This window comes from Balaenoptera ricei, chromosome 7 (assembly GCF_028023285.1).
Source record: "Balaenoptera ricei isolate mBalRic1 chromosome 7, mBalRic1.hap2, whole genome shotgun sequence".
Taxonomy (NCBI): domain Eukaryota; kingdom Metazoa; phylum Chordata; class Mammalia; order Artiodactyla; family Balaenopteridae; genus Balaenoptera; species Balaenoptera ricei.
The window spans coordinates 112,581,327-112,606,976 of record NC_082645.1 but is presented as its reverse complement, the minus strand read 5'-3'; the positions used below and the strand labels follow the sequence as shown (position 1 = coordinate 112,606,976).

The following is a 25,650-nucleotide window of genomic DNA, read 5'->3' as shown; positions in this document are numbered from 1 at the left end:
GGTTTTAAAATTTGCTGCCTCTCTGCCCTTGTCTATGCTGCTTTTAAGCGGAACGCTCTTTTTCCTCAGCTTTTCATTCTTCAGGGTGTGGTTTAAATGCCATGTGGTCTATAAAACCTGTATTTTCCCGCTAAGAGTAATTTCTCCCTTTGTTGTGAACTTTATAGCACTTGGTAGATCTCTTTATGGATTCTAACCTCTTTGAGGACGGGACACAGTGTAGTGTGTTATCAGTATTTATGTGCCCTGTTGTGACTTGCATATACTTGAGTTGGGAAACCAAGTGTGTGCAAGTATGAATTGAGTAGCTTGGTACAGTAGTTCTCAACTCTGTTCGATCCAGTGCTCCCACTCTATAACGTGTATCATATAATGTAAACATCTTTATTTTGATGCCCCTTTAGTGTCTTGAATTAAGAAGTATATAAAAAGCCTCCCTCCACAGTTTAGAAACATGAATATAATATACAAGCATTTCACAAAGGTGAAAATAAACAAGTAAAAGGAAAACAGTTGATAACAAAATAACATTATTTCAGTAGGTAAATGCTTGGGTACTTGACAGAAGATGACACTGTATTCAGATGCTTGCATCTCTATTTGAATTTATTGAATGTGACAGCTGCGACAACAGACTTAAATGCTGTAAGCAGCATTTTCATTACAAACTTTTCCAAAATGGTGCATGACTCTTGGTCAAGCTGCAAAAAACAGATATAATCTTTTGTGGATTCCCTTGCATTCCTGCAAAATTTAAGTATATAGAGAACCATGCAAAACAAATCTAAGCTGAGAAATTATAAACCTGTTTTTCCCCGATGTCATGGCCAGATTTTAAGTGTTTTCATAAGGTCTTCCTGTATTATCAAGGCTATTTGAAATATATGGGTGATGAGGCAGTTTTTCACTGTGTCTCATGGTTCTGTGTACTGCATGACATCTTCTACCTCTAGTCCTTACCTGCTGAAAACGCCAGCAGCACCACTGTTCCCCAACATACTGTTTCAAAATACTCCCCGGAGGAGGAACTACTACTGTTTTTTTTTTCTTAAAACCACTGATTTTTAAGATAAATAAGGAGTTCTAAATTACAGAATTATTTGTGCTAGCATTTCTCCATAACTGAACATAGGAACATTGGTCAGACTACTCAGCTTCTGTTTTGTGACTGAAATAGAAACTAGTACATTTTACAGAGAACATTAGTGAGTTTTTGTTTAAAGTGGTTTAAGTGAACTTTCCACTTTGATTATTGAAAATCAGGGGCTTATTTATAATATGCATTTTTTTAAAATAAATTTATTTATTTATTTATTTAGCTGTGTTGGGTCTTCGTTTCTGCGCGAGGGCTTTCTCCAGTTGCGGCGAACGGGGGCACTCTTCATTGCGTTGCGCGGGCCTCTCACTGTCGCGGCCTCTCTTGTTGCGGAGCACAGGCTCCAGACGCGCAGGCTCAGTAGTTGTGGCTCACGGGCCCAGTTGCTCCGCGGCATGTGGGATCTTCCCAGACCAGGGCTCGAACCCGTGCCCCCTGCATTGGCAGGCAGATTCTCAACCACTGCACCACCAGGGAAGCCCCTATAATATGCATTTTATAGCATTATAAACAAAGCATTTAATTTTTGGAACACAAAGCTATAATGTTATAATTCTGTATATAAAATATAAGAGCATAAAAATGTACGTCTGTATACACATACACACACAAATTTGGAGATATAATTAAGTACCAAATCATTTATATTTGGTAATATGTACATATATTTGAGTTGTATGTCTGGCATAGATATTAATTTCAAAGAAAATCCAGGAACTGTAATACAAGGAATTAACTAGCTCCTTGTAACTAGCCGCCTTCCTCATTTGTCTAAGATTACAATAAAAATACTTTTTGCTACAAGGTTTTGGCCTCTTTTAGATGTCCTCTGGACTAGAGATGGTTTCTAATCTTTAAGACTACCAAATTAAGTATCTAGAAGGGACAGTCACTACAATTTGCCTAAAAGTCGGCAAGAGGCATTTGAGACTTGCTTTCAGGTTAATCTTGAAAGCACATAACCCAGAGATGATTGTAGTATGCTCTGTTGCAACCTGGGTTTCTTTAACGTGAGTTGGCGCGCATGTACTTGGTAAATAGGAAAATGATGTCAGTATGATGTGGAAGTAGTGTCAGGTCTTAGGCAGTTTTTCCTGTAGTGTTAATATATGAACTGGTAATCTATGAAGTCTTATGAAAGACCTGGAAATAGTGCAGAAATGAGTTAAAGAAATCATTTAGTGCAAGAAATAGCTAGTTCCGTGGCTTCCAGAACCACCACACTTTGTACTGGTAACACTCCCAGGAAGCTCAAAACCATTTACTCTTGTATTTATAAAGAAAGAAAATGACAAAAAGGGAAGTCTCCCCCAGAATTGTATTTTTAATTTTGTCGAAGTTGGTCCTGAAAGAAAATGTCTTGAAAAATTTACACTTAAAGGAGAAAGTACAAAAATAAGAAAGACTCTAATGAGTGGACCAACTGGGATTATTGGTGCAAATGTTAGTGAAGGTTTAATCTTTTATTAAAATTGATGGCGTTTTTGTTAGGACTCTCACTGCAAAATAACATAGGTTTGAGTGCTCTGTTTCCAATCTTATTTTCACCATTAGTCCAGTTATTTTTAGTGGGTGATTTTGCAGAGCCTGAGATTTTTTTTTTTTCCAGCAACATCCATAGGATGATGTAGAAGCTCCTGAATATACTTGTGCCCCCGCTCCATCCACATCCATCCCCCCACCCAACTATCTTGGGCTATAATTCACTAAATGGGCTCATCTTGGTGCTACTTAAGAGTTTGTCGTGAATTTTATTGTCTTGTTCTTGCAAATTTGATTTACACTGGATATAACTTTTACGGGTCTTAAAGAGATTATGTTTTTTTTAATAAAAATTAATGTTAATAAGGTTTGATAAATGAGGGAGCTGGTAAAATGAGCTAAAAGGCATCAAGACTCGTTTAGTGCTGAATGCTGTTATACTCTAATTGGCTGTTCTAATTGGGCATTATTATTTTATGGAGATTTCCTTACAGTATCTGAGCATTAATAATTTATAAATGGGCATGATAAAATAGAGTCCCACTTTGGGAGGGCCCAGATTGTTACTTATGGTATCCATCTGGTTGCTTACTCCTTTTGTGGTATGTCAGGGGTTGGAAAACCCATGGGTCAAATCCAGCCTACTGCCTGCTTTTGTAAATAAAAATTTGGTTGGAACATAGCCATGCCCATTTGTTTATGTGTTGTTTATACCTGCTTTTGTGACACATAGTACCGCCCACAAAGCTGGAAGTATTTAATGCCCTCTACAGAAAATGTATCAATATTAAGATCATGCTAAACAATAGAAGGACATAAATGGTGTTTTATAGTATTTTTAAAAATTTTTTGACGAGGCCTCAGAATATCACACTTAAAAATAATTTTAGGAAAGGTAGAATCAGATCAGTATGGGATTTAAGCCAGTTTTGTGAGCCTCACTTTCTCAGATGATTGGATACTGTTTTCTTTCTGTTCTTTTTCCTCCCCTCCCCTCCCCCTTTCATACATGTTGAGACTTTACCTGCTGAATTCTTTATTCCTCTTGAAAGTGTTAGTAAGGACATGAAAAATGCAGGAGTGGGTTTGGGTGGCTATGAAGTTAGATGTATTTTAAAACCAGAGGACAATTTATTTGGGTGGAGAAGAGGAGGAGTGCTGCCTCTGCAGTGGGATCAGCCTTAGGTTAGTGTTGGTCAATTTCTGTCGACAGAGACTTGCTTAAGAATATGTTATGGTGGGTTTTTTTGTTTTTCTGTTGTTTTTCTTTTAAAGGATTGACATTTAACTACTTAACTACTTGAACATTATCACAGAGTTGTCTAGCTTTGAATGGATAAGGTTTTCTTTTAATATGATTTTTAAATTTTCAAGGAATACAGCAAGGAATATTTTTATTATACAATGAAGTAGAAATTGTGATTCAATTAAAAGATTAATCTATGGCAAACTTTACAAAAATAAGAATGTAGAGAACCTGAATGATGTAATTTATAAATATTATTCCGTGGATATTAAATTGTATACCTGAAAACAACATTTTACCTCCCTTTTTAAAAAATAACTATGAAATGATTTGCAAATTTACTCAGTCTTATTCCTTTAAAAAAAAAAAAAGTAGAACTCTCATATCTTTTACTAGAAATGTAACAAAAACAAAAAGCAACTCCTAGAAACTAAATCTCTCAAACAAGAAACTCATGGGATAAAGCAAAATTTCAGTCTGCCAGTGTAAGAATATCTAGGAAAAAGAAAAACTAAATCACAGTATATAAAACTCTTATAAGGTTCAGCTTGGATACACCCAGAGAAAATATAACATATACCGTGGGGGGGGAAATCATTACTAAAGCAAAGACTACAACACACAAAAGACTATAGGTTACTATAGTTTTTTAGTAGTTGATCTAGTGAAATCTTTAGAAAGTACTATTCTTTTATGGATTAAAACCTTAAAAATGAAAATGATAGTACGGACCCAAGAAATATTTACTTTCACTGAGAAGCTGATGCCATATCTTCTTTCAAGATTCCAGTAGTGAGTTCTTCTGCAATAATGAAAGAAAACAGTAAAGATACTGAGACCAGAAACCTTAGATCATCTTTTTGAAGAGATGGTGGAACACGTATGATGTGTTAAGAAGAACTGCACGGCATCCTTATATGTTCAGTTAGAGTTATTGTGTAAGGCGTTCAGTGACTCATTTCTAAATTCCTTTGAGATCATTTTCGGATTGAAGGCCTTTAAAATTTTTTTTTTTTAACAAAGTAAACAGCTTTGGTATTAATGAAACTTTATTATTCTCATTAGAATATGCTCTTTTATGTTATTTACATGAAGGATGTTGGCCATAAATTACATAAATTGCATCTGTTCCATTAATATCTCACCTCTGGAACACCAACTTTTCTGGGTATATATTCGTGCATGCTTCCTTTGCTTGTGTAAATCTCATGTGACCTTTGCCAGAGGTTAAACATCTAACAACTGAAAACAGTTTCTTCATGTCCCTCAAGCTTGCTCTTAAAACAATGCTGGCATAAGGATTTGATTTATTATAAATATAACCCAACCATGTATCAACGGTGCAATTGTTTTGAATGTGTTTGGAATATTTTGTGGTAAATTCTTTATCTTTTTATCTAGGACTTGGTTTTTTGGTGTACTTCAGCTGGTTATAAAAAAAATCTTAACTCTTGGGTATTGAGGGGGTTGGTTCTAAAAGGTAATTTCTTTGGCCAGATTATTTGATAGAATAATCATTTAATTATAGAAATATTTGGGGAAAGGGTAGAGTCAATAATGAAGAATTGGGAAGCTTTTTTTTTTTTTTTTTAATGAAAAAAGATTTCACTTTCAGTGTTGTATTTGCATCTCATTTTCCTGATAGATTTCTGTTTTGGTTTTCTGCTGACAGGTCACATTTAGGGCAGGCAAAACATAAGGGATATAGCCCTCCTGAGAGTAGAAAATCTAATTCTAAGGCACCCAAAGTGCAGTCTAATACTACTTCTGAACTGTCAAGGGGACACCTTTCTAAAAGGTAAATCTTCACATTGCTTATACATTTTTCAAGGCAGAATTATTTGCATTTGAATCATTACGTAATATTAAAACGTACCAGGTTATGCCAAAATGTTACGATACATGTTTTCATTATTATCCGGGTATAACTTTTAGGATTAATAGTGTATCACCTCTGCAGTGATGTCAGTGCAACATACCCCAGATAGTGCTTTATTCTCCTTGATTAGAGAGCTGCGAGTTTCTCCTTTTGCCTAACAAACCATTATAGGCATCTGAAATGCCATTTTAAATCCAATTTTTCTTAGTTTTTTATTGTCAGAGCCACAGATCAGTGATGTCTTAAGATCTAATTGATAGGAGTCTTTGGAAAGGAATGTGACTGTAAATATTTGATACTACAATATAAAACTTTCTAACCTTCATTTTGAAAGTGTATATGTTAATGCTTATTTATTTTAAGCTTTGACAAAGAAGTTGTGTTTGTAAATAGAGTATTGATATTCTAGTTTCAACTCATTCTGAGCTACTAAGTAAGCATTCTTTTTCTTGTAATCCTAATTCTTGTTTTATGATTAGGGGTGTTAGTGTCAGTAATCTTTGGGCTAAAGAATTAGCCTGATCTTCTAATACTTTACCATCCAAAGTGTCACCCTCCCCCCACCCCCACCCCTTTTTTTTCCCCTCAGTTTTGAACCATTTGCGAGCCTATGTTTATTTAGTTACTGGACTTACCAGGAAAACTTTTGCACTTTAAAAAAAATCTTATTTCCACAGATTTGAGAAGTTAATAAATAAGTATTATATGACAGGTTTAACGATGGCAGGCTGATACTAACTCTTGTCTTATCTAACCTCTTAGAAGCTGCAGTTCATCATCTGCTGTCATAGTCCCACAACCAGAGGATCCAGACAGAGCCAATACTTCAGAAAGGCAGAAAACGGGGCAGGTGCCTAAGAAAGACAATTCTCGAGGAGTGAAACGCAGTGCTAGTCCAGACTACAACAGGACCAACTCTCCTAGCTCTGCAAAAAAACCCAAAGCACTTCAGCATACTGAATCTCCCTCAGAAACAAGTAAGCCACACAGTAAGTCAAAGAAGAGACATTTAGACCAGGAGCAACAACTGAAATCTGCACAGTCTCCATCAACAAGCAAGGCTCATACCAGGAAGAGTGGGGCCACTGCTAGTTCACGGAGTCAGAAAAGAAAGAGGACAGAGAGTTCTTGTATAAAGAGTGGTTCTGTGTCGGAAGCAACTGGTGCCGAAGAGAGATCTGCAAAACCTACCAAGCTGGCTTCAAAATCAGCCGCCTCAGCCAAAGCTGGGTGTAGCACCATCACCGATTCTTCTTCTGCTGCCTCTACTTCCTCCTCGTCTTCTGCTGTAGCCTCGGCCTCCTCTGCTGTTCCACCAGGTGCCAGGGTGAAACAAGGAAAAGACCAGAACAAGGCCAGGCGTTCCCGTTCAGCATCCAGCCCCAGTCCAAGAAGAAGTAGCAGGGAGAAGGAACAGAGTAAAACTGGTGGCTCTTCAAAATTTGATTGGGCTGCTCGTTTCAGCCCTAAAGTTAGCCTTCCTAAAACAAAACTGTCTCTTCCAGGGTCTTCTAAGTCAGAGACATCAAAACCTGGACCTTCTGGATTACAGGCCAAATTAGCAAGTAAGTTCACTCGAAAGATCTTTTTTTTTTTAAATTAAAGAAAATTTCTCTGGATTTGTCAAGAGGGATCAGGTTTTCAAGGTAGTCAGTCTGAGGCAGTTTTAGATTTATTACTGTACCTGTATCTGTACCCAAAGTGTATAATAATTGATAAACCACGTTTACTTTTATGGAGATGGATAAGGAATGCTTCCGCCTTATTACTAAATGGTCATGTTTTAGTATCTTTCTTTATCTTTGCAGCATTTGCTACTTATTTTCTGATGTCAGAGTAGGACAGCAAGTTGGTTTTTCTCCTATAACCAGAAACAAAACTGTTCTAGTTATGAGTTGATCATGACCACAGTTGGAGATCAAATGCTCTTTTTTGGTATTATACATTCTTTTTGTTTTGTAAAATTATTTATTTATTTATTTATTTATTTATTTATTTATGGCTGCTTTGGGTCTTTGTTGCTGCATGTGTTGCTGCACATGGGCTTTCTCTAGTTGCAGCGAACGGGGGCTACTCTTTGTTGCGGTGCGCGGGTTTCTCATTGCGGTGGCTTCTCTTGTTGCGGAGCACAAGCTCTAGGCGCGCGGGCTTCAGTAGTTGTGGCACTTGGGCTCAGTAGTTGTGGCTCGCGGGCTCTAGAGCGCAGGCTCAGTAATTGTGGCACACGGGCTTAGTTGCTCCATGGCATGTGGGATCTTCCCAGACCAGGGCTCAGACCCATGTCCCCTGCATCGGCAGGCGGATTCTTAACCACTGCGCCACCAGGGATTCTAACACTGTGTGTGGGACCACTGTTCCACACATTCTTGATGTGAGGAAACCCTGAGCTAAGTTATTAGAATAAATGTACCCTAGTATTAATTAAACTTTATTCACATGTAATATTTTATGGCCTTTAAGGAGCTTAGACTAAGGATGAATACCTCTTATGTTCATTGCGCTGGGCTCTGGGTCCTAGGTAAATGGGAAAGAAATTGCCTTCTTGAAGCGTATAGTGGAGCAGAAAGAACTAATGTTTGAGAATAATACATTCAAGCAAAGAAACAAACAATAGATAAGAGAAAGGCATCCTGAGGCACTTTTCTCCTTCTTTTTTCCAAAAAAACTTCTTCAGGAAGCCAAATGTTAACTTCATTAGAACTGATTAGAAATCGTGACGACCCTCTTCAATTACATGATTGCTGTAATGATGAAGTGCTTTTTTTTTTTTTTTTTTGGTCTATTTTGAGAAATCTAAACGACGCAAATACAGAGAACAAAACAGCACTTACCTGTGGTTTCCAAAGCATTTAATTTTTGTAATATTTAACCAAGAAGCTTGTTTTTGACCATCTTTTCTCCTTTTGAGCCCTCAAAGAAAATTTCAGGTCCACATTTTGATAGGGCTAGAATGTTTTTTGGTCACTGGAAGATTTTATATAGTGTCTACTAGTATTCTTGTGAAAGTTTAATATTGAACCAGCCTAACCTAGTGTTGAATCAGAGCTGTTAGCTCTGTTTAGTTTAATTCTACAATCTATAAACTATTCTCAGTTGATTCAATATTAGCAACATTTTGACAAGAATACTAGTAGACATTATGGTAAAATTTTATGTTTAACCTGTATCATAGGGTTATTGTGAAGGTAGCATCTCTTACTCTTAAATTATAGAATTTGTTCTATTTGTTATTTTAAATATGCGGTATATCTGTATAAAATCTTTTGAATTTGAATATAAATATCGGATGAAGATTAAGATTGGTATCCTGAAGTCAAAAGGAAATAAAAGGTTGGGTAAAAAGGGACAGCCGTTTGTCTGTTGGTCCAGACAAGGTTTTCTTGACAATTGGAGTTATTTATCTCTGCCTTTTTACCTCTTCCTCTGTCTACTTTTAAGTGAAGTAGAAGCATGTGTGCATCTGTATTTGCGTGCTTGTGTGTCTCCACTGTGTGTAGTAGCTGTGTGATCTCCACAGTCAGTGGCCCAGGTTGAATTTACAGCACAGTCCGTGGGATTCACTCTAACCCTTCCAGCCTACCTCATTTGAAGAGCTCATCTCTTTCAATTCTTATTTCTAGGAGGGTCCTGGCACAGGTGAGAGCAGATTGCTCTTTTTTTTTTTTTAATTTATGTATCTTATTTACTTATTTTTGGCTGCGTTGGGTCTTTGTTGCTGTGCACGGGCTTTCTCTAGTTGCGGCGAGCGGGAGCTACTCTTCATTGTGGCGCGCGGGCTTCTCATCGCGGTGGCCTCTCTTATTGTGGAGCACAGGCTCTAGGCGCACGGGCTTCAGTAGTTGTGGCACACGGGCTCAGTAGTTGTGGCTTGCGGGCTCTAGAGCGCAGGCTCAGTAGTTGTGGTGCACGGGCTTAGTTGCTCCGCAGCATGTGGGATCTTCCCGGACCAGGGCTTGAACCTGTGTCCCCTGCATTGGCAGGCAGACTGTTAACCACTGCGCCACCAGGGAAGCCCTGAGCAGATTGTTCTCGAGTGTTGTGTCCTTAACTCTTCTCAGAGACCAGCTTTCTTTTTGTACATAGTCAGTTAGTGCAATCTTTAAAAGAAAACCTGACCCTACCAGTGGCTGATCAGCGGGGTTTTCTTGGTTGTGAGGTTGCTCTCAAACAGGAAGCCCCGAGGGTTTTGATGCTGCCCCTGTGCCATAATAAAACCAGTCCAGGTATGCTGCCATACTCACTCTGCACATGGTCACAAACTGACTTAGTTTAAAACTCACTTCATAGTTGCTTTTCTTACTTTCACAAAATCTGTGTGTTCTGTGGTCACTAATATCACTTTCCCATTTTCATTGCCACTACCCTAGTTCTAAGCTCTAATTATAGCCTAAGCTGTTGAAACAAGAGAAGGGAACCAGCATTTGTTTCACATCTAAAAGTGCCAGGTATTTTACATATGCAGTCACATTTACTTTTCCGAAAAATTGGTGCTTGATGATAGTTATTAAGGAAATTTATTCCAAGGAGGTGAAATAACTTGCCAGAGTAACATATCTCGTAAGTGACAGAGTTAGGATTTGAAGATGGGGTGGGTATGTGTGACTTTGAAGCCTTTGTTTTCTTTGCTATGTCACTTATTTTTCATCCATGTTAGTTGTTTGTGTTTTACTGTTGCATTCTATTTGGGTCATTAAGAGATGTTAAGACCCCAGAGGAGATGAACTTTTATTTGATCCTTCTTTACTGGTATTGATTCATCTTTAGGGATGAATAATACTATGTGAGCCCAGGGGTTCATATTATACCATTAACTGTGTGTTTGCTTCTTTACAAATAAGTGAAAAACATTTCAAAACAAAATAATAACAAATACTTAAAGTGCTTACAAGTGCCTGACAACTTGTAAATAGTTGACATGGATCATCTCATTTACTCCTCATCAGCCCTGTGTGGCAGGTACTGTTATTCGCTTCTTACAGGTAAAGAAACTCAGGGTCAATGAGGTCATGTCACCTGTCCAAGGTCACAGAACTAAGAAGTGATAGAGCCAAGAGTCAAACCCAGGCCATGTGATTCCAGAAATTAGTTGTGAGATATATAGGGTGCAGAGGATTGAGTAGATTGGGTGAGCTAAATCCAGGCAGGCTTCCTGGAGTCACACAGGGCAGGGTGAATTTTAGGTATGATTAAATAGGTCACTTTAGGAAAGAGTTTATGTAAGAAGGAGTACTGCAAGAGGATTGGCAGTACTTGGTAATTTTATTTACGAATACAGAGGCAAAATGAAGTATCTTAGAGGAATCCCTGGGCTTCAAGTAATGGTATTTTGGGGAGAGAGAGCTCTTAATATAGAGCTAAAAATCCTAGATTTGAATCCTAGTTCTGCCATTTTATCAGCTGATGACTACGAGAAAGTTGGCAACCTTTTCATTGTAAAATGGGCACAGTAGCTATTTGAGGAATGAATAAATATGTGAGGAGCCTTAGCATAGTGCTAATAGTACTTAGGATGCATCACTAAATTTAGGGTGCACAGCTGAAATTGAGTATCTTAAGACAAAGCATTCAGGAGCATCATTTTGAAAATGAAGGATTGATATAAATTCTAGCTATTGATCAGTTTACGGTATAGCTATCTTTAGATTTGGAAGACCCTGATTTAAAGTTCTGTTGTCTTCTGATAGTTTTGTGGGGTTGGACAAATCACTGAACTACAATTATGATAGCAACCTAATCCCTGATCTTTGCAGAATGATGATATTCATTCTTGTGAAGCAAAAATGAAAGAATGTATGTGAAAACAACTTTGTAAAATTAAAATACCATATAAACATAAAATGTGAATTGAGAATTGTTGCGATAGATTTGAAGAGCTTTTGTGTGCATTAGGAATTAGTTTGATATTTTTTTTAATTTAATGTTAATCTGGGGGCAGAATTAGATTCAATGGTTACAATCCATTCAGTGGATTAGCAACTCCGGGTAAAAAAATATGTCAGTTAACTAAAAAATGGAGTGGCCATTTTGTGAGATAGAAAGCATTCCAAATTGGGTAGGTTGTTTTCTTCAACTTTTAGGACTCAGTGAACCTGTTAATTAGAAGGTGATATGTTTCCTCAGGTATAGTCTCATTCTAAGATACGATTGGTCAGTAAAACTTCCTGGTAAAGGAAATTTTTTTCAAATTGTAGCAGTAACAGTACTTACATGATGCTTTGTGAAAACCCATTTCCCCATGGTCAGATACCACTCAAGGAGATTCAGGATATGCTTTAGTATATTGAAAAATATGAGAATTCTTACGGTCACTTCTGTTTAACCCATTATTTTATAAATCTGTTTGACCACCTATTACCAAGGGAGGCAGCAGTGGTCCATGGAACACACTTTGGGAAATGATACATTTAATCGGGTCACTGAAGCAGGAAGACTTTCCTGGTGTGCTGCTTTGGCATCTGTTGAACAAGTTTCTGGTGAGGAACTAGGGCTGGCAGTATATTTTAGCTGCTTTGTGACGGGCTACCTGAAGCCTATGGCTTGCCATCTGCCGCTGGTCAAGATAGCTGTGGGACAAAGGTCACCTTGTGTCGATTGGTAGAAGTTTATAAATTTTTTTGCTGCATTGGGTCTTCGTTGCTGCACGTGGGCTTTCTCTAGTTGCAGTGAGCAGGGGCTACTCTTCATTGCGGTGCATGGGCTTCTCATTGTGGTGGCTTCTCTTGTTGCAGAGCAGGGGCTCTAGGTGCGCTGACTTCAGTAGTTGCGGCACGTGGGCTCAGTAGTTGTGGCTCGCGGGCTCTAGAGCGCAGGCTCAGTAGCTGTGGCGCACGGACTTAGTTGTTCCACGACACGTGGGATCTTCCTGGACCAGGGCTCAAACCCATGTCCCCCTGCATTGGCAGGCGGATTCTTAACCACTGCGCCACCAGGGAAGCCCAGTTGGGTTTTGAGAATACCCCAGAAAGGATAGTGTTATATGACAATTTTTAATCTGCATTAGGAAATTATTCTTGCTTTGCGTTGTTTAACCTGAGCAAACAGTCTTAGCCAATTTATGTAGCATAAATGTAAAACCAGTGGGGCAGTGTAATGATACAAATGATTTTTTAAAATATTCAGTGATGTTTTGATGTAATATTTCAAAATATTCTTAAAATATTCTGCTAATCTATCTACCTTCTCTTTAGGCTAATTTTGAAGTAATTTGACTATTTCAAAGTATGTACTGTCTTAATGGTAGAAGGTGACGGATGGCATTGACATGTAAGAAACAGTTTGTGATCAGAATCTGCGATTAATTATGGAATGTATTTATAGAAAAATTTAAAGGTGCTATATTTCCAGTTTGCTATGTCTATTTGTAGGTCCAGTTCCCTTTCCATTATTTAAAGTAGACATCATGTGCACATTATTAATAACATAGCAGTAGTTACCAGCTTATTTTCAGCTTGAGTTTCATACTCTTCTACTCTTCTGTGACTTGCATGCAACCTGTAGCCATTATTAGAACTAGAAAAGAACCAGGCAGATGCCGAATTCTGGGAAGGTAATTCTGCCAAGAGACATGGTACTTTGTGCCTCTAGCACGGAGAGAGGAAAGAAGAATGAGTCAAACAGGACAGAATAATTTAAAAGTAAACTCTTGGTTTTACCTAGTTGGGTCTTAGAGGGCCATACCCGCTGAGTTTTTAAAAATTGAATTATCTTTTAGCCTGGTGATGTATTGGGTGAGGAGCTTAAAGGAAAAAGGATTGAGTGTTAAGAGCTTTCTGTATTATAAAGCAGCTGTTAAAATAATTTAGTACTTAAAACTTTATTAGTACTGATATGTAACCACATATTACCAATAGTAATTTACCAAAAATGAGTTGCCAGATTTTTAAAAAAGGAATATTAAATGGAAACAAATGTTATTGACCTCTTTAAGGCTTTGCTTTGTTTTATATTGTGAATTTTAAACAACCATGGTATGTATTTTTGTATACCAGGTCAGAGTAAGAATTAATTCAGCCAAATTACATTTTACTAAACTTATATTTCAGTTAAATTAAAATTGCTTTTTCTTATTCATGCCTCTGTATTCTATACTATTTTGATGCTTCTGATTATAAAGTGTTTGTTATCAAAAATGAAAAATCCCAAAAATATTAAAACGTACAAAGAAGAAAAAATAATTACTTAATCCCATCCCTAAGGGCTGTCTCTTTCTTCCAGTATGTATCCTGCTAAAAATTTTCCTTCATATTAGTCAATACTTAATGTGTAAAGTCAAGTGATATAAGATTTATTATTAAAAAATAGCAGGCTTCCTGCCACATTGCCTTTCCGCATAGCCAATCATTTTGGTTTTTACTTCCGTATCTATAAATGTGAGACATATGTGCTCATATGTCTTATTTGTTGAATTTTTTCACTTTGACCACTATTGTGTGCCCTATATGGGAGATTTACCACACCTATTCACCCACCAAACGCATACTGTACATGCTTCACATTTTCCCAGTCATGATCGTTGCTCAGTTAACACTGAGCCTGTAGGAAATTTTCTTTTCTTATAACCTTTTTTTATAACCTTTCTTATAACCTTTTTTTTTTCTTTTACTGAGTTTAATAATTATTTTGTTGTTTTCCTTTTCTTTGACTCCGTCACTCAACTCCAAACTCATTATGCATTGTCTAAATCTTTTCTCAAGCTGTCTACATGGATTTGTTTCATTTTCCTGAAGAAACGAGGCCTCTGGATGGCTGCCCTTTTATGCCTGGTTACATTGCTTTTAGCTTCAGGTATTTCTTTAGTCTTCTGTTTAGTTTCCTGATTGCAGATCCTGCATCTTCTTTCTTGATTTACTGTTTTGTTTTGGTGAACATGTCTTCCACTTGCTTTCTAAGAAAAAGCACATATGAGATTTTTTAAAGTTTTTTTTGTTTTTTTCAGATTTTGAATGTGAAAATCTACAACCTTGATACTTATTTGACAGACTGATTGAAAATACAGTTCTGGGTTGGAAATTATTCTCCATCAGAATTTTGAAGAATTATGTTATTTAGATTTCAGTACTGCAAGCATTCTGATTCCTGATCTGTATATATAACCCGTTTTTCTGGAAACTTACAGATCTTTGCCTCAGTTATTTAGAAATGTCGTGATATAGGCATAGCTGTGCATTTGTTTCATTCCTTGTTAGGGTGATCTGAAGTTCTGGTTTCCCTTGGATCTGGGGCATTCCCCAAGACCAACGTTTAGCCTTAAAACTACGAGAATCCCATGCAAACCAGGACAGTTGGTCACCCGATCTTTGCTTCTTTTCTCTTTGTGAATCACCTATTATTTTGGGTAATTGTCCTTTTGGAAGGTTCTGGTCTTATCTTTTTGTTCTTGCTTTCCTTTTCTGTTCTACTTTCTGGTAGATTTCTGCAGCTTCTTCCAACCTTTGTATTGATTTTTTATTTCATGTTTGCTATCTTGTTTTTATTTTCAAGAGGTTATTTTGTTCTCATTTCCTTTTTTTTAAAAAAAAGGTTTCCTCCCCCCTTCTCTTTTTCTTTCTTTAATTGAAGTATAGTTGATTTACAATATTGTGTTAGTTTCAGGTGTACAGCATAGTGATTACTTTTTTTTGCAGGTTATATTACATTGTGGGTTATTACAAGATATTGGATATAATTCCCTGTGCTATGCAGTAAATCCTTGTTGCTTATGTATTTTATATGTAGTAGTCTATATCTGTCAATCCCATACACGTAATCTGTAATTTGCCCCCCCCCCCGTAACCACAAGTTTGTTTTTTATGTCTGTGAGTCTGTTTCTGTTTTGTATATACATTCATTTGTGTTATTTTTTAGTTCTACATATAAATGATATATTGTATTTGTCTTTCTCTATCTGACTTATGTCACTAAGCATAATATTCTCTAGGTCCATCCATGTTGCTGCAAATGGCAATAGTTCATTCTTTTTTATGGCTAAGTAATATTCCATTGTGTGTGTGTGTGTGTGTGTGTGTGTGTGTGTGTGTGTATTAATTATACACACACACACACACACCACATCTTCTTAATCTAGTCATTTATTACCAGGCACTTGGGTTGCTTCCATGTCTTGGCTATTGTGAATAGTCCTGCCATGAATATTGTTTTTAATTATAGATGCTTATTCCCCCCCGCGCCCCCCCCCATTAAGAGCAAGTTTTCTTTTCTTGCAGAGTCCTCTTATGTAATTTTTTTGGGGAGTGTGTTTACTCTGGTTTTGACTTTCATACCAGGAACTTTCCTCAAATTCAGGTAATTCCTGGGTGTCTCCTCATACTCAAGAGTAGGGGAACCAAAAATCTAACTTGCAAGCTCTGAGCACATGGATGAGACTTGACTGAGATTCACTATCTAATGAACAAATTGGGCTATGATCATTTTCAGATCTTTTTTCTTTGGCTGGTAAAATTCCACAGGGAAGATTCTTTCAGACTCCGGCCTGGAGGTGAAAGCCTAACTGCCAGAGTTGTGGGGACTAAGTGGGAGGAGAGGCCTAGGAAAGAGTCCAGATGTCATCCAGTTTGTCTGTATATATGTGACCCTTCCCCCTCTCATTCTTGGTATGATGCACCTATTTGCAGCTGTGTACTTTAATGGAGAATTTCTTTATTTTGTACTTTCTAAGGAATAAAGGTTTTATGTTTGCCTGCCTCAGGAGAGGGACATTTACCCAGCTGTGCAAGTTGGGGAGGGAATCTGGGGATCTGACTGCTTCATAAATAGCCTATGAGGCAATCCTCAGTTTAAACTCTGAGGTCGTCCCAGAAGTACCTGGTGTCATCAATTCCTAAACCTTTGTGGGATTCTGAGTGTCAGTCTAATTGGTAGTTTATCTCAGTTTTCTACCTTCAGTCTTCTGGTCTTCCCAGTGTATTTAGCACTGGAATTACTTCTTTTTCATCTTCTAAAATTGTGTTGTGTTGTGTTGTGTTGTAATGGTTGTCTCTTCCATTCTTCCCATCCTTGTGAACTTATGCTTCAGATTCTTTTAATGCTATTTTAGTGGAGTTTCACTAGAGGACAGGGTGAATGCATGTGGGTCATTCTTTTGTCTTTACCCAGAGGCAGACACTTTTCTATGTATATGCACATATTTTTTTCAAAAGTAGGAGCTCATTCTGCATGACAGTAGGCATTGCTTTTTGAGTGCCTATTATAAGCCAGGCTCCATACTAGACAGTTGACATACATTAAATTTCATTATCATGATCACAGAATGAGGTAGTATCCATGTTTTAGGTGTGAAGAAACCAAAGTGCTTTATCTGCCTAAATGATTTTAACTGACATTTTTCCTTTCAAAAAATAAGCTATAAATCATGTCATTTTTTTTTTATGGCTGTGTTGGGTCTTCATTGCTGTGCGTGGGCTTTCTCTAGTTGCAGGGAGCGGGGGCTACTCTTCGTTGCAGCGCACGGACCTCTCATTGCAGTGGCTTCTCATGTTGTGGAGCACAGGCTCCAGGCGCACAGGCTTCAGTAGTTGTGGCACGCGGGCTCAGTAGTTGTGGCTCGCGGGCTCTAGAGTGCAGACTCAGTAGTTGTGGCGCACGGGCTTAGTTGCTCTGCGGCATGTGGAATCTTCCCAGACCAGGGATCAAACTCGTGTCTTCAGCATTTGCAGACGGGTTCTTAACCACTGCGCCACCAGGGAAGTCCAATCATGTCTTTTTAATAACTGTATATGGATGTACCTCTTAGCCCACTGCCAACTAAGAGGCATTTACATTCTTCTTCTAAATTTTTTAATTGACTATAGCTTTGTAATTCATTATTTTCTTGTGAGATATAAGATAAGAAACATAACACTGGTTATGTTTCTTTTAAATATTGATGTATATTTTAAATTCCCCCTAGAAATATATGAATTTATATTCTCACTAGTAGTGTAAACATGCCAATTTGGGGACTTCCCTGGTGGCACAGTGGTTAAGAATCCACCTGCCAATGCAGGGGACATGGGTTCGAGCCCTGGTCCCGGAAGATCCCACATGGCGCGGAGCAACTAAGCCCGTGCGCCACAACTACTGAGCCTGCGCTCTAGAGCCCGCAAGCCACAACTACTGAAGCCTGCACGCCTAAAGCCCGTGCACCGGAATGAAGAGTAGCCCCAGCTCGCTGCAGGTAGAGAAAACCCGCGCGCAGCAACAAAGACCCAATGCAGCCAAAAATAAATAAATAAAATTTTTTTTTTTTAAATGCCTACTTGTTCACATCCTCATTAACTAACACTGTGTTCCTGCAGTTTTTATTACCATACTGATGTTTATTTAACCATTCCTTATTATTGGACATTTAGCTCTTTTCCAGTTTCTCATTATTATAGTGGCTAGATGAATATATTTGCACATTTCTAAGTTTTTAATTCATATTGCCAAATCAGTGAACGAAATTGCTGTGCATTCACTAGGAAATAAAAATTTGGCTTAGGAAATTCCATTTGGATTTTAGCTCGCTGTCATCTGCACAACTTATCTTTTATTGTTGCTGATTTTAAAATAAACGTCTGTGATCCGTTTTTATATGATAGGTTACTTTTCATTTTGTGAATTTATTTTAGAAAAGCAGCCTTTGTTAGAGATGTATGTACTTGAACATAGATACACAACAATATCAAGATATACCAGGTTCTCATGATTCTGCAGTGGCTGAAGGCATTGAGTTAGCCACTGAAAATATACCCATCATTAATTAATTCTCTTTATTGGGTCCAATTTTTCCTGTAGCAAAATGATCTTATTACATGATTCTAAATTGAACTCCTCAAATGTGGTAATAGTCCTGTTATTTGGTGCTTTTTTTTCTTTTATGAAAGAAAAAGGAGTGGTTCTGAAAACCCATTGAAACAGATTTGATATGTAAATGGATCTTTAAAGTAGTTACGTGAAGGCTCTTTTTATTTTTTATTTTCAACATTTTTTTAAAAATTAATTAATTTACTTTTTGACTGTATTAGGTCTTCGTTGCTGCGCACAGGCTTTCTCTCGTTGCGGCGAGTGGGGGCTACTCTTCGTTGCGGTGCATGGGCTTCTCATTGCGGTGGCTTCTCTTGTTGCGGAGCACAGGCTCTAGGCACGCGGGCTTCAGTTGTTGTGGCCCGCGGGCTCAGTAGTTGTGGCCCTCGAGCTTTAGAGCACAGGGTCAGTAGTTGTGGCGCATGGGCTTAGTTGCTCCGCAGCATGTGGGATCTTTCTGGACCAGGGCTCGAACCCATGTCCCCTTCATTGGCAGGCGGATTCTTAACCACTGCGCCGCCAAGAAAGTCCGCTCTTTTTAATATTAAACAAATAGGGGATTTGTGTTTAAAAGATCAGTATAGTCATCTTTTGATATCTATAAATGTAAATGAATTGTAGTGATTTTTCTAGATATCTACCCTTGTTTAAGGTATTGGTTTGTGTTCCTTATTCATAACAGTTTGTCTACTCCATTTTAAAATGGAATGTATTTACTCTCTACAGGAATATGCCAAAAACTGTAAGTAAAAAAAAAAATCAAGATACGTAATATTCTAGAAAAATTAGTACTGAAACTTTTTTTATTACTAAAATATTGTTTAGCTTGGGTCTTGTTTTGTTTTTGGTTTTTGTTTTTTCTTTTTCCAAACAAAGAGATTTTGTTTTGGAGATGTTTTTTTGTGGAGGGGAGGGGTTGGAGAGGGACTGTCTTTTTCCCCTAAACTTCAGGCAAGTCCTTATACTTTTCTTCCTTTTTCTCCTCAAAGTCCAGGTCAGTAAACATTTTCTGTAAAGACCCATATAGTAAATATTTTAGGGTCTGCTGACCACATACAGTCTTTGTCACATATTCTTCTTTTATTACAACTCTCTAAAAATATAAAAAACATTCTTAGCTAGTGGGCTGTACAGAAACAGGCTACCAGCAGGATTTGGTCCATACCTACTCTAGACTACAAAGTATAATACAGTAATGACTTATAATCAGAAGATTTGGGGTTATATGTGATGCATATTCAATTAAAATTAAATGGAAATCAGCTCACATGACTGGTAAAGCCAAGAGATTGTCTAGCTTCAGGCTTGGCTGGATCCAGGAGCTCAAATGAAGATGGTCCTGTCAGTCCCAAGTTTGTGACTTATGACACCCTCATTCCCCCTCTTTCCCCAAAACACTGTCCAATCATTTATATTTCTATACGAAAGTCTCTTATATCCTCGGGTCATATGCCTGTCCTTAAATGAATTAGTATGGTGAAGGGGAGGGGATAGTGGTGGAGGAGTTGTAATTGTAGATGATGAAAATACGACAGTTTGCGTCTCACTCATATAGTGGGAGTGTATTGTGGATGACAGTTCCATCAGTACCACATGGAGAAGGGTTAGGAGATAGCTCCACAAAGAATTTTAAAAAAATAAAAAGAAAAAAGAGGCAGGTGCTCAGAAAAAGGGCTGCTAGATAATATACAGTAGATGTCTGTTTGATCATCTTTTACTGTCACCTTAAAATGATTTTATAAGTTGCAGAATAAAAGTGTTCATTTATTTGAATGGAGTCATTATTCACTGAATAAAGATGTTAGGTTAGTCTCCCCCGCCTCCTCTGCTTGATTTTCAAACAACCTTATGAAATACATTGACATTCATGTTTATTCTTGTACAGCAGAAGGAATCTTTCAGGAAATTGGAAAGTTTAATTATTGCATTGCTAGAATACTTTATTATTGGGAGGAGTGCTATATTTTCATTATAGAACTGTGTAGTAGGTTCGATTATATGTGTATATCATGTCAAAGATTAGCATACCTGTAACAGATCATGTGAGAATTAAAAATAGAATGAAAGCTGATAGTGAATATGTATTGCCCAGTTGTCTATTGCTACTTTTAAAGTAATTTGACACAGTTAGAGTGAAAACCATACCTTTTCCAGGAGAAATACTTTTGTACTGAGATGTTAATGTAATGAGCAATAGTTTTAATATTTCAAGTCGAAAAGAAAAATCAATCATAAGTAGAAGGTACCCACGAACATCTTAACTATTTTTACATTAGTAAGGGTCCAGAAAGTAAAATGTCTAAGGCCCTTAATTTGTTGATTCTTTTAAAATGTTGTTATATTTTAAAAAATCCAAGCTTACAGTTGGATATATAAGAGGTTTAATTATTTCACATTTCAAATGTCACACTTTAAAAATGTCACACTTTAAAAAAAGGACTTTTTTTTTTTTTTTTTTTTAAGGGTGAAGCCCTGGACTTTGTGTAAATCAGTTTTGCTTAGGAATACTTTTTCAAAAAAAGGAAAAAAAAGAGTAAGACATACCTATATTGTAGAAGACAAATCAATTAGGAATTTTAAGAGAATACTAACTGCTAGTTTCACCTTTATCCAAAGGAATAAAGATTATAGGAATATATTTGTAGGAACAAGTGCACATATTCTTATACCGATAATACAGTTGATCCTTGAACAGTGAGGGCTGCATGTAACTAAGAGCTGGCTGTCCTTATCCATGGTTCCTCCACATCCTTGGATTCAACCAACCACAGACCGTGTAGTACTGTAGTATTTACGGTTTACTGAAAAATATCCGAGTATAAGTGGACCCTGCATTGTTGAAGGGTCAACTGTAATAAGAGCTTTGATACAAGATTTATACCTAACTTTATTATACAAAGGCTTTGTGGATAAGAATATATTAATTTGATCAGTGATATTCTGGTTGCTTCTCCAAGTGGCATCATAAAAATAAATGATAAATGCAGTTTTGCTGCATTACAGAGCCTGGGACAGAGATGTGTTTGTGGTATGTGTGTTCCCATACATATGTGTTTTAATCGGTTTTCAGTAGGTTGTAGGTTTACACTTTTCCATGTTTCCACCATTTATTACAATACTCCATATTTGACCAGTAGAATGATAGGAAACATTTCAGTTCTACAAAAATACTCTATTTTTATACAGAGAGTTTAAAGTTTTCTCAACGAACCAGTAAAGCAAAATTTTAACACCTTGCCACAAGTATATTGAAGATGTACTACTGTCTGTTCTGCTTTAAAATAAGCTTAGAATTGTGTAGTTGGTGGGGTTATGCACTTTTAAGCAAGTCAGTTAATATTTTTGTGTCTGAAAAATGAGAATTATTACAACTTTATATCTGAAAGTGCTTTTGAAAATCTCCATAGCCGATCTAAAATTGTGAAATAGGGACTTCCCTGGTGATCCAGTGGTTAAGACTCTGTGCTGTTGATGCAGGGGGCCTGGGTTCGATCCCTGGTTGGGGAACTAGATCCCGCATGCCGCAACTAAAAAAAGATCCCGCGTGCCGCAGCTAAGACCCAGAGCAGCCAAATAAATAAATAAATATTAAAGAATAAATAAATAAAATAAAATTGTGAAGGTAGTATGTGCTAGCATTGTCAGTTTGCTGAATGGCCAAAAGAAGGTTAAGCTGTCCCGTTTTTCTAGGAAATACTTTATCTACCAAGCTGAAGTTTGTGCTTTAGCTTTCCTTTTTCCCAGAATTTATGACCTTTCTATCTTCTAAACATGTTTTAGACTTTTGGAAGAATTTATGTAGTTCTCCTCTAAGGAAGTTTAGAGAACAAAATGTTGGGGGTTCTCTTATTTTATCAGGCTGGATGGAGTTATATGTCAATTAGCCTGACAGTCATGTTACATTATGGTATTGTGATATCAGTTATAAATAGTTTTCTATTCACTCTTGTTTTGGTTTTTCTCTGCCCTACTTCTCTGTAACTTAGTACAGTTCTTTTAAAGTCTAACACCAAGAATGGATAGAGAGATTGTGGCACATCCACACAAAGGAATACCACTTTGCCATCAAAAGGAATGAACCAATACGTGCAACACCATGAGTTCATCCCCACGACACTGTATGATTCCATTTATGTGAAACTCCAAAGTAGGCAATAGCAACAGAAAAGAAGACCAGTGGTTGCCAGGGACCTGAAGTGTGAGGGAGGGGATTAATTGCAAGGGCCATAAAGGAACTTTTTAAAGTGATGGAAATGTTCTATGTCTTGATTGTGGTGTTGGTTATATGCGTGAATAAGTTTGTCAAACTCACTGAACCCCGTGCACTTAAAATGAGTAAATTTTATCCTACGGAAATTACATTTGAATGAAGTTGTTTAAAGGAGAGTTAAACACCAAAGTCTAAAATAGGGCATGAGTAGTGAAAGTGTCAAAAAGTGTACTGTCACCGCAGATTAGCAATAAAGCAGTAGCTCACAATACATAGTTGAATATTATTTTGAATGTCACTAAATAGATGTGAAAATTTGTACTAGTGTCTCTATTACTGTATTATGGTATTTATAGATACTTTAGTATTACATGAACTAAGTAATATTAGTGACAATAATACAAAGGTTTTTAAAGTGCCTTATAAGTGAAAGTACCTTATGTTTTTTTGCAGTTTTAATGTAATGTGCACTGATGGCTTTTTCCCTCTAAATTGTACGTTTTTTAGTCCAACTTAGTCACATAATTCAGATAGATAAGTGTAATTTAATATTTTCTGAAATATTAGAAAATTTCTAAATTTTTTAAATATTAAAAAATAGTGACATTATTAGCTGAATATATTAAGCTAGCTCCATAATCTGTCTACATGCCATGTCCATCTTTTCAGGTGTCTGGGGTGTGTATCCAGCTAGGCAAAGATAAAATAGTATATAGGATGTCAGATATAGCTTTGTGATCACATCAAATAATTCTGGTGACAGCTATATAGAAAATCAACCTTAAAATAAAATTGAAATTTAAGAAACGCTTAGGCCAGTCTTCTTTCGTCACTTTAAGTTTCACTCTTTGATCCTTTTATGCTGGTTTGAAGAGTCTAGATAATCTTTCACAAAAGTTATTTGGGGTGGGAGGTGGGGGGGAGAAGGGCCCAAAAGGTCTGGTTTAGATTTCTAAATGGTGATGCCTGTCTGAACATAGATATTTGTCCTTATAATTTCTGCTTTGTGTTTAAAGAGTTTTTAATAGCTTGCTTTTCACCTAGCACCTTTCATCATGTATAGTTTAAGTGCAAGTTGGATGAACTGAAGTTTTTAAATGAAGAGTCTAAAAGGTCAAGAAGATGTCTAGAATCCTTTTTACCACCTCTTTCCCAGAACCTTCAGTGGTGTTTTTTACAAAATCAAGAGTAAGGAATTTCTTATCTTTACACTTTTTAAAGCAGTGAAGTGGAAAAAAATTAAAATTTGAGAAGAAACAAATGATCTGGAGAATTGTTATTGTACAGTTGGTCTCGGAGAAAGTTATCTATTTAAGATGATGCCAAAAGTTCCAGTGGAAGTATGCTCTGTTGACTTTGGAGACCTTTCACTGCTGGGGGTCTTTGTTTAGATAGAGCTCACCACCCAGTATGTTGTCATGTCATGTACGGTGTAGAGTAACAGTGTTGCTTGGGTGGGGGGCGGGGGGGCAGTAGACGATGCTCTGATGGCTTCCCCATTGTTCATAAAATAGCAATAAACTTTTCTCAGTTGCTGTACCTTTTCAGAATCCGTTATCCCTATAAAGGTATTAGTTAGATTCCAGAATAACATGTAAAGTGTGCTTGATTGACTTTCTCCCCTTAATTATACAGTATTCTGTAAATTGGACATTCGAATAACCTTCAGTTCAAATGTATATATTTCTTGCCAATGAGTTGGTGAAAGAAAACAGTTTGTTCTCTCATGGCCTTATTGATGAGCCTTATATAAACTAGATGAAATGGGACAGTGCAAGGAGAATGCAGTAAAGTGCTAAATGAAATACAGTAAAGTCCTGAAATACATAGTATATACAAAAAAAAAAATCTCTTGGCTTTAGTTAGTGGAGAAGAGTAGTGGAAGAGTAGAGTTGTGATAGGAACTTTTCAAGAGGATGGTTTGAGAGGAGAGGGACTGTCATTCATGGTGTTGGTTAGCTTGCGTCAAGGTTAGGCCAGAGTGAGAAGATTTCTCCTGAACAGGAATGCCAAGCACCACATGAACTTCCCCAATATGAGCAGGCACAGTAAAAGCAAACTATGGAAGTAAACCGGAGACCGCTAGAGAGGCCGTGGAAGAGTCCGTGGACTTTTGACCGGATGATGACCTGAAGAATTATGTCATTTTTAATTTAAGGTAACTGCTCTTTTAAAAATTTTACTTTTGCATTTCACATGTATAGGTTTAAGAAAATCTACCAAGAAGCGCAGCGAATCCCCACCTGCTGAGCTCCCCAGTTTGAGGCGGAGCACACGCCAGAAGACCACGGGCTCCTGTGCTAGTGCCAGGTAATAATCTGGGCTTTGCCAGTTTATGATTAGTTCATTACCTGTGTTCAGCTTTCAGCAAAATCCTTAATTTTATACGTTTTTAAAAATTATTAAAATTTTCTCTTGAATGTTGAGCAAAGAAATTTATTCTAATATAGCTAGTATTGTTGTATATTTTTGCAAATTCTTCCCCAATATTTATTACCTTTTTTTTGCTAAGTTTTAATCTTGCCTTTTTTGGACAACACCTTTGTCTTCTACCTTTTCCTCTGCTGTTACATTATTTGCACAGAGTTATTGCCAATAGTTGGACGTCTGGTTGTTTTCAGAGTTCTAGTCTGCCAAAGAAATCTCTAATGAGCATCTTTATGCAGATTTGGGTTATTTTTAAAAGTAGCTAAATTTCCCAGTAGTGTGATTAATGGATCAAAAGGGATGCCTGTTGTAATGGCTGTAATATTGCCTAATTCGTTTCTAAAAGTGTTGGCACCAGTTATTGAGTTTAATGGGTGAGGGGGAGAGATGTACTTAATTTTCATTTTGTGTTCCAATACCTGTCCTCACAGAAAAATGTCGGTTTTGTGTTCTCTCACATCTCCAATTCCCGTTTCTCCTGGTTGCTATTTTGGAGCCCATTTTCAGAAAATTATCTACCTTTGCTATATGATACAGTGTATTATTTC

The 25,650-nt window shown here is 37.2% G+C and overlaps 1 protein-coding gene across 21 annotated transcripts in view; it reads left to right on the top strand.

Moving 5' to 3' along the window:
- Nucleotides 1–25,650, top strand: part of TRIP12 (thyroid hormone receptor interactor 12) — a 145,892-nt gene that overhangs the window by 49,082 nt on the left and 71,160 nt on the right. For 14 of the 21 annotated variants that reach the window (XM_059928868.1, XM_059928872.1, XM_059928870.1 and 11 more), the window contains 3 exons: nucleotides 5,497–5,622; nucleotides 6,466–7,268; nucleotides 24,880–24,985. In XM_059928868.1, coding sequence (XP_059784851.1) covers nucleotides 5,497–5,622; nucleotides 6,466–7,268; nucleotides 24,880–24,985 — 1,035 coding nt within the window. The remainder of the gene's footprint in view (nucleotides 1–5,496; nucleotides 5,623–6,465; nucleotides 7,269–24,879; nucleotides 24,986–25,650) is intronic. The other 7 variants (XM_059928880.1, XM_059928877.1, XM_059928882.1 and 4 more) reach the window with 2 other exon arrangements.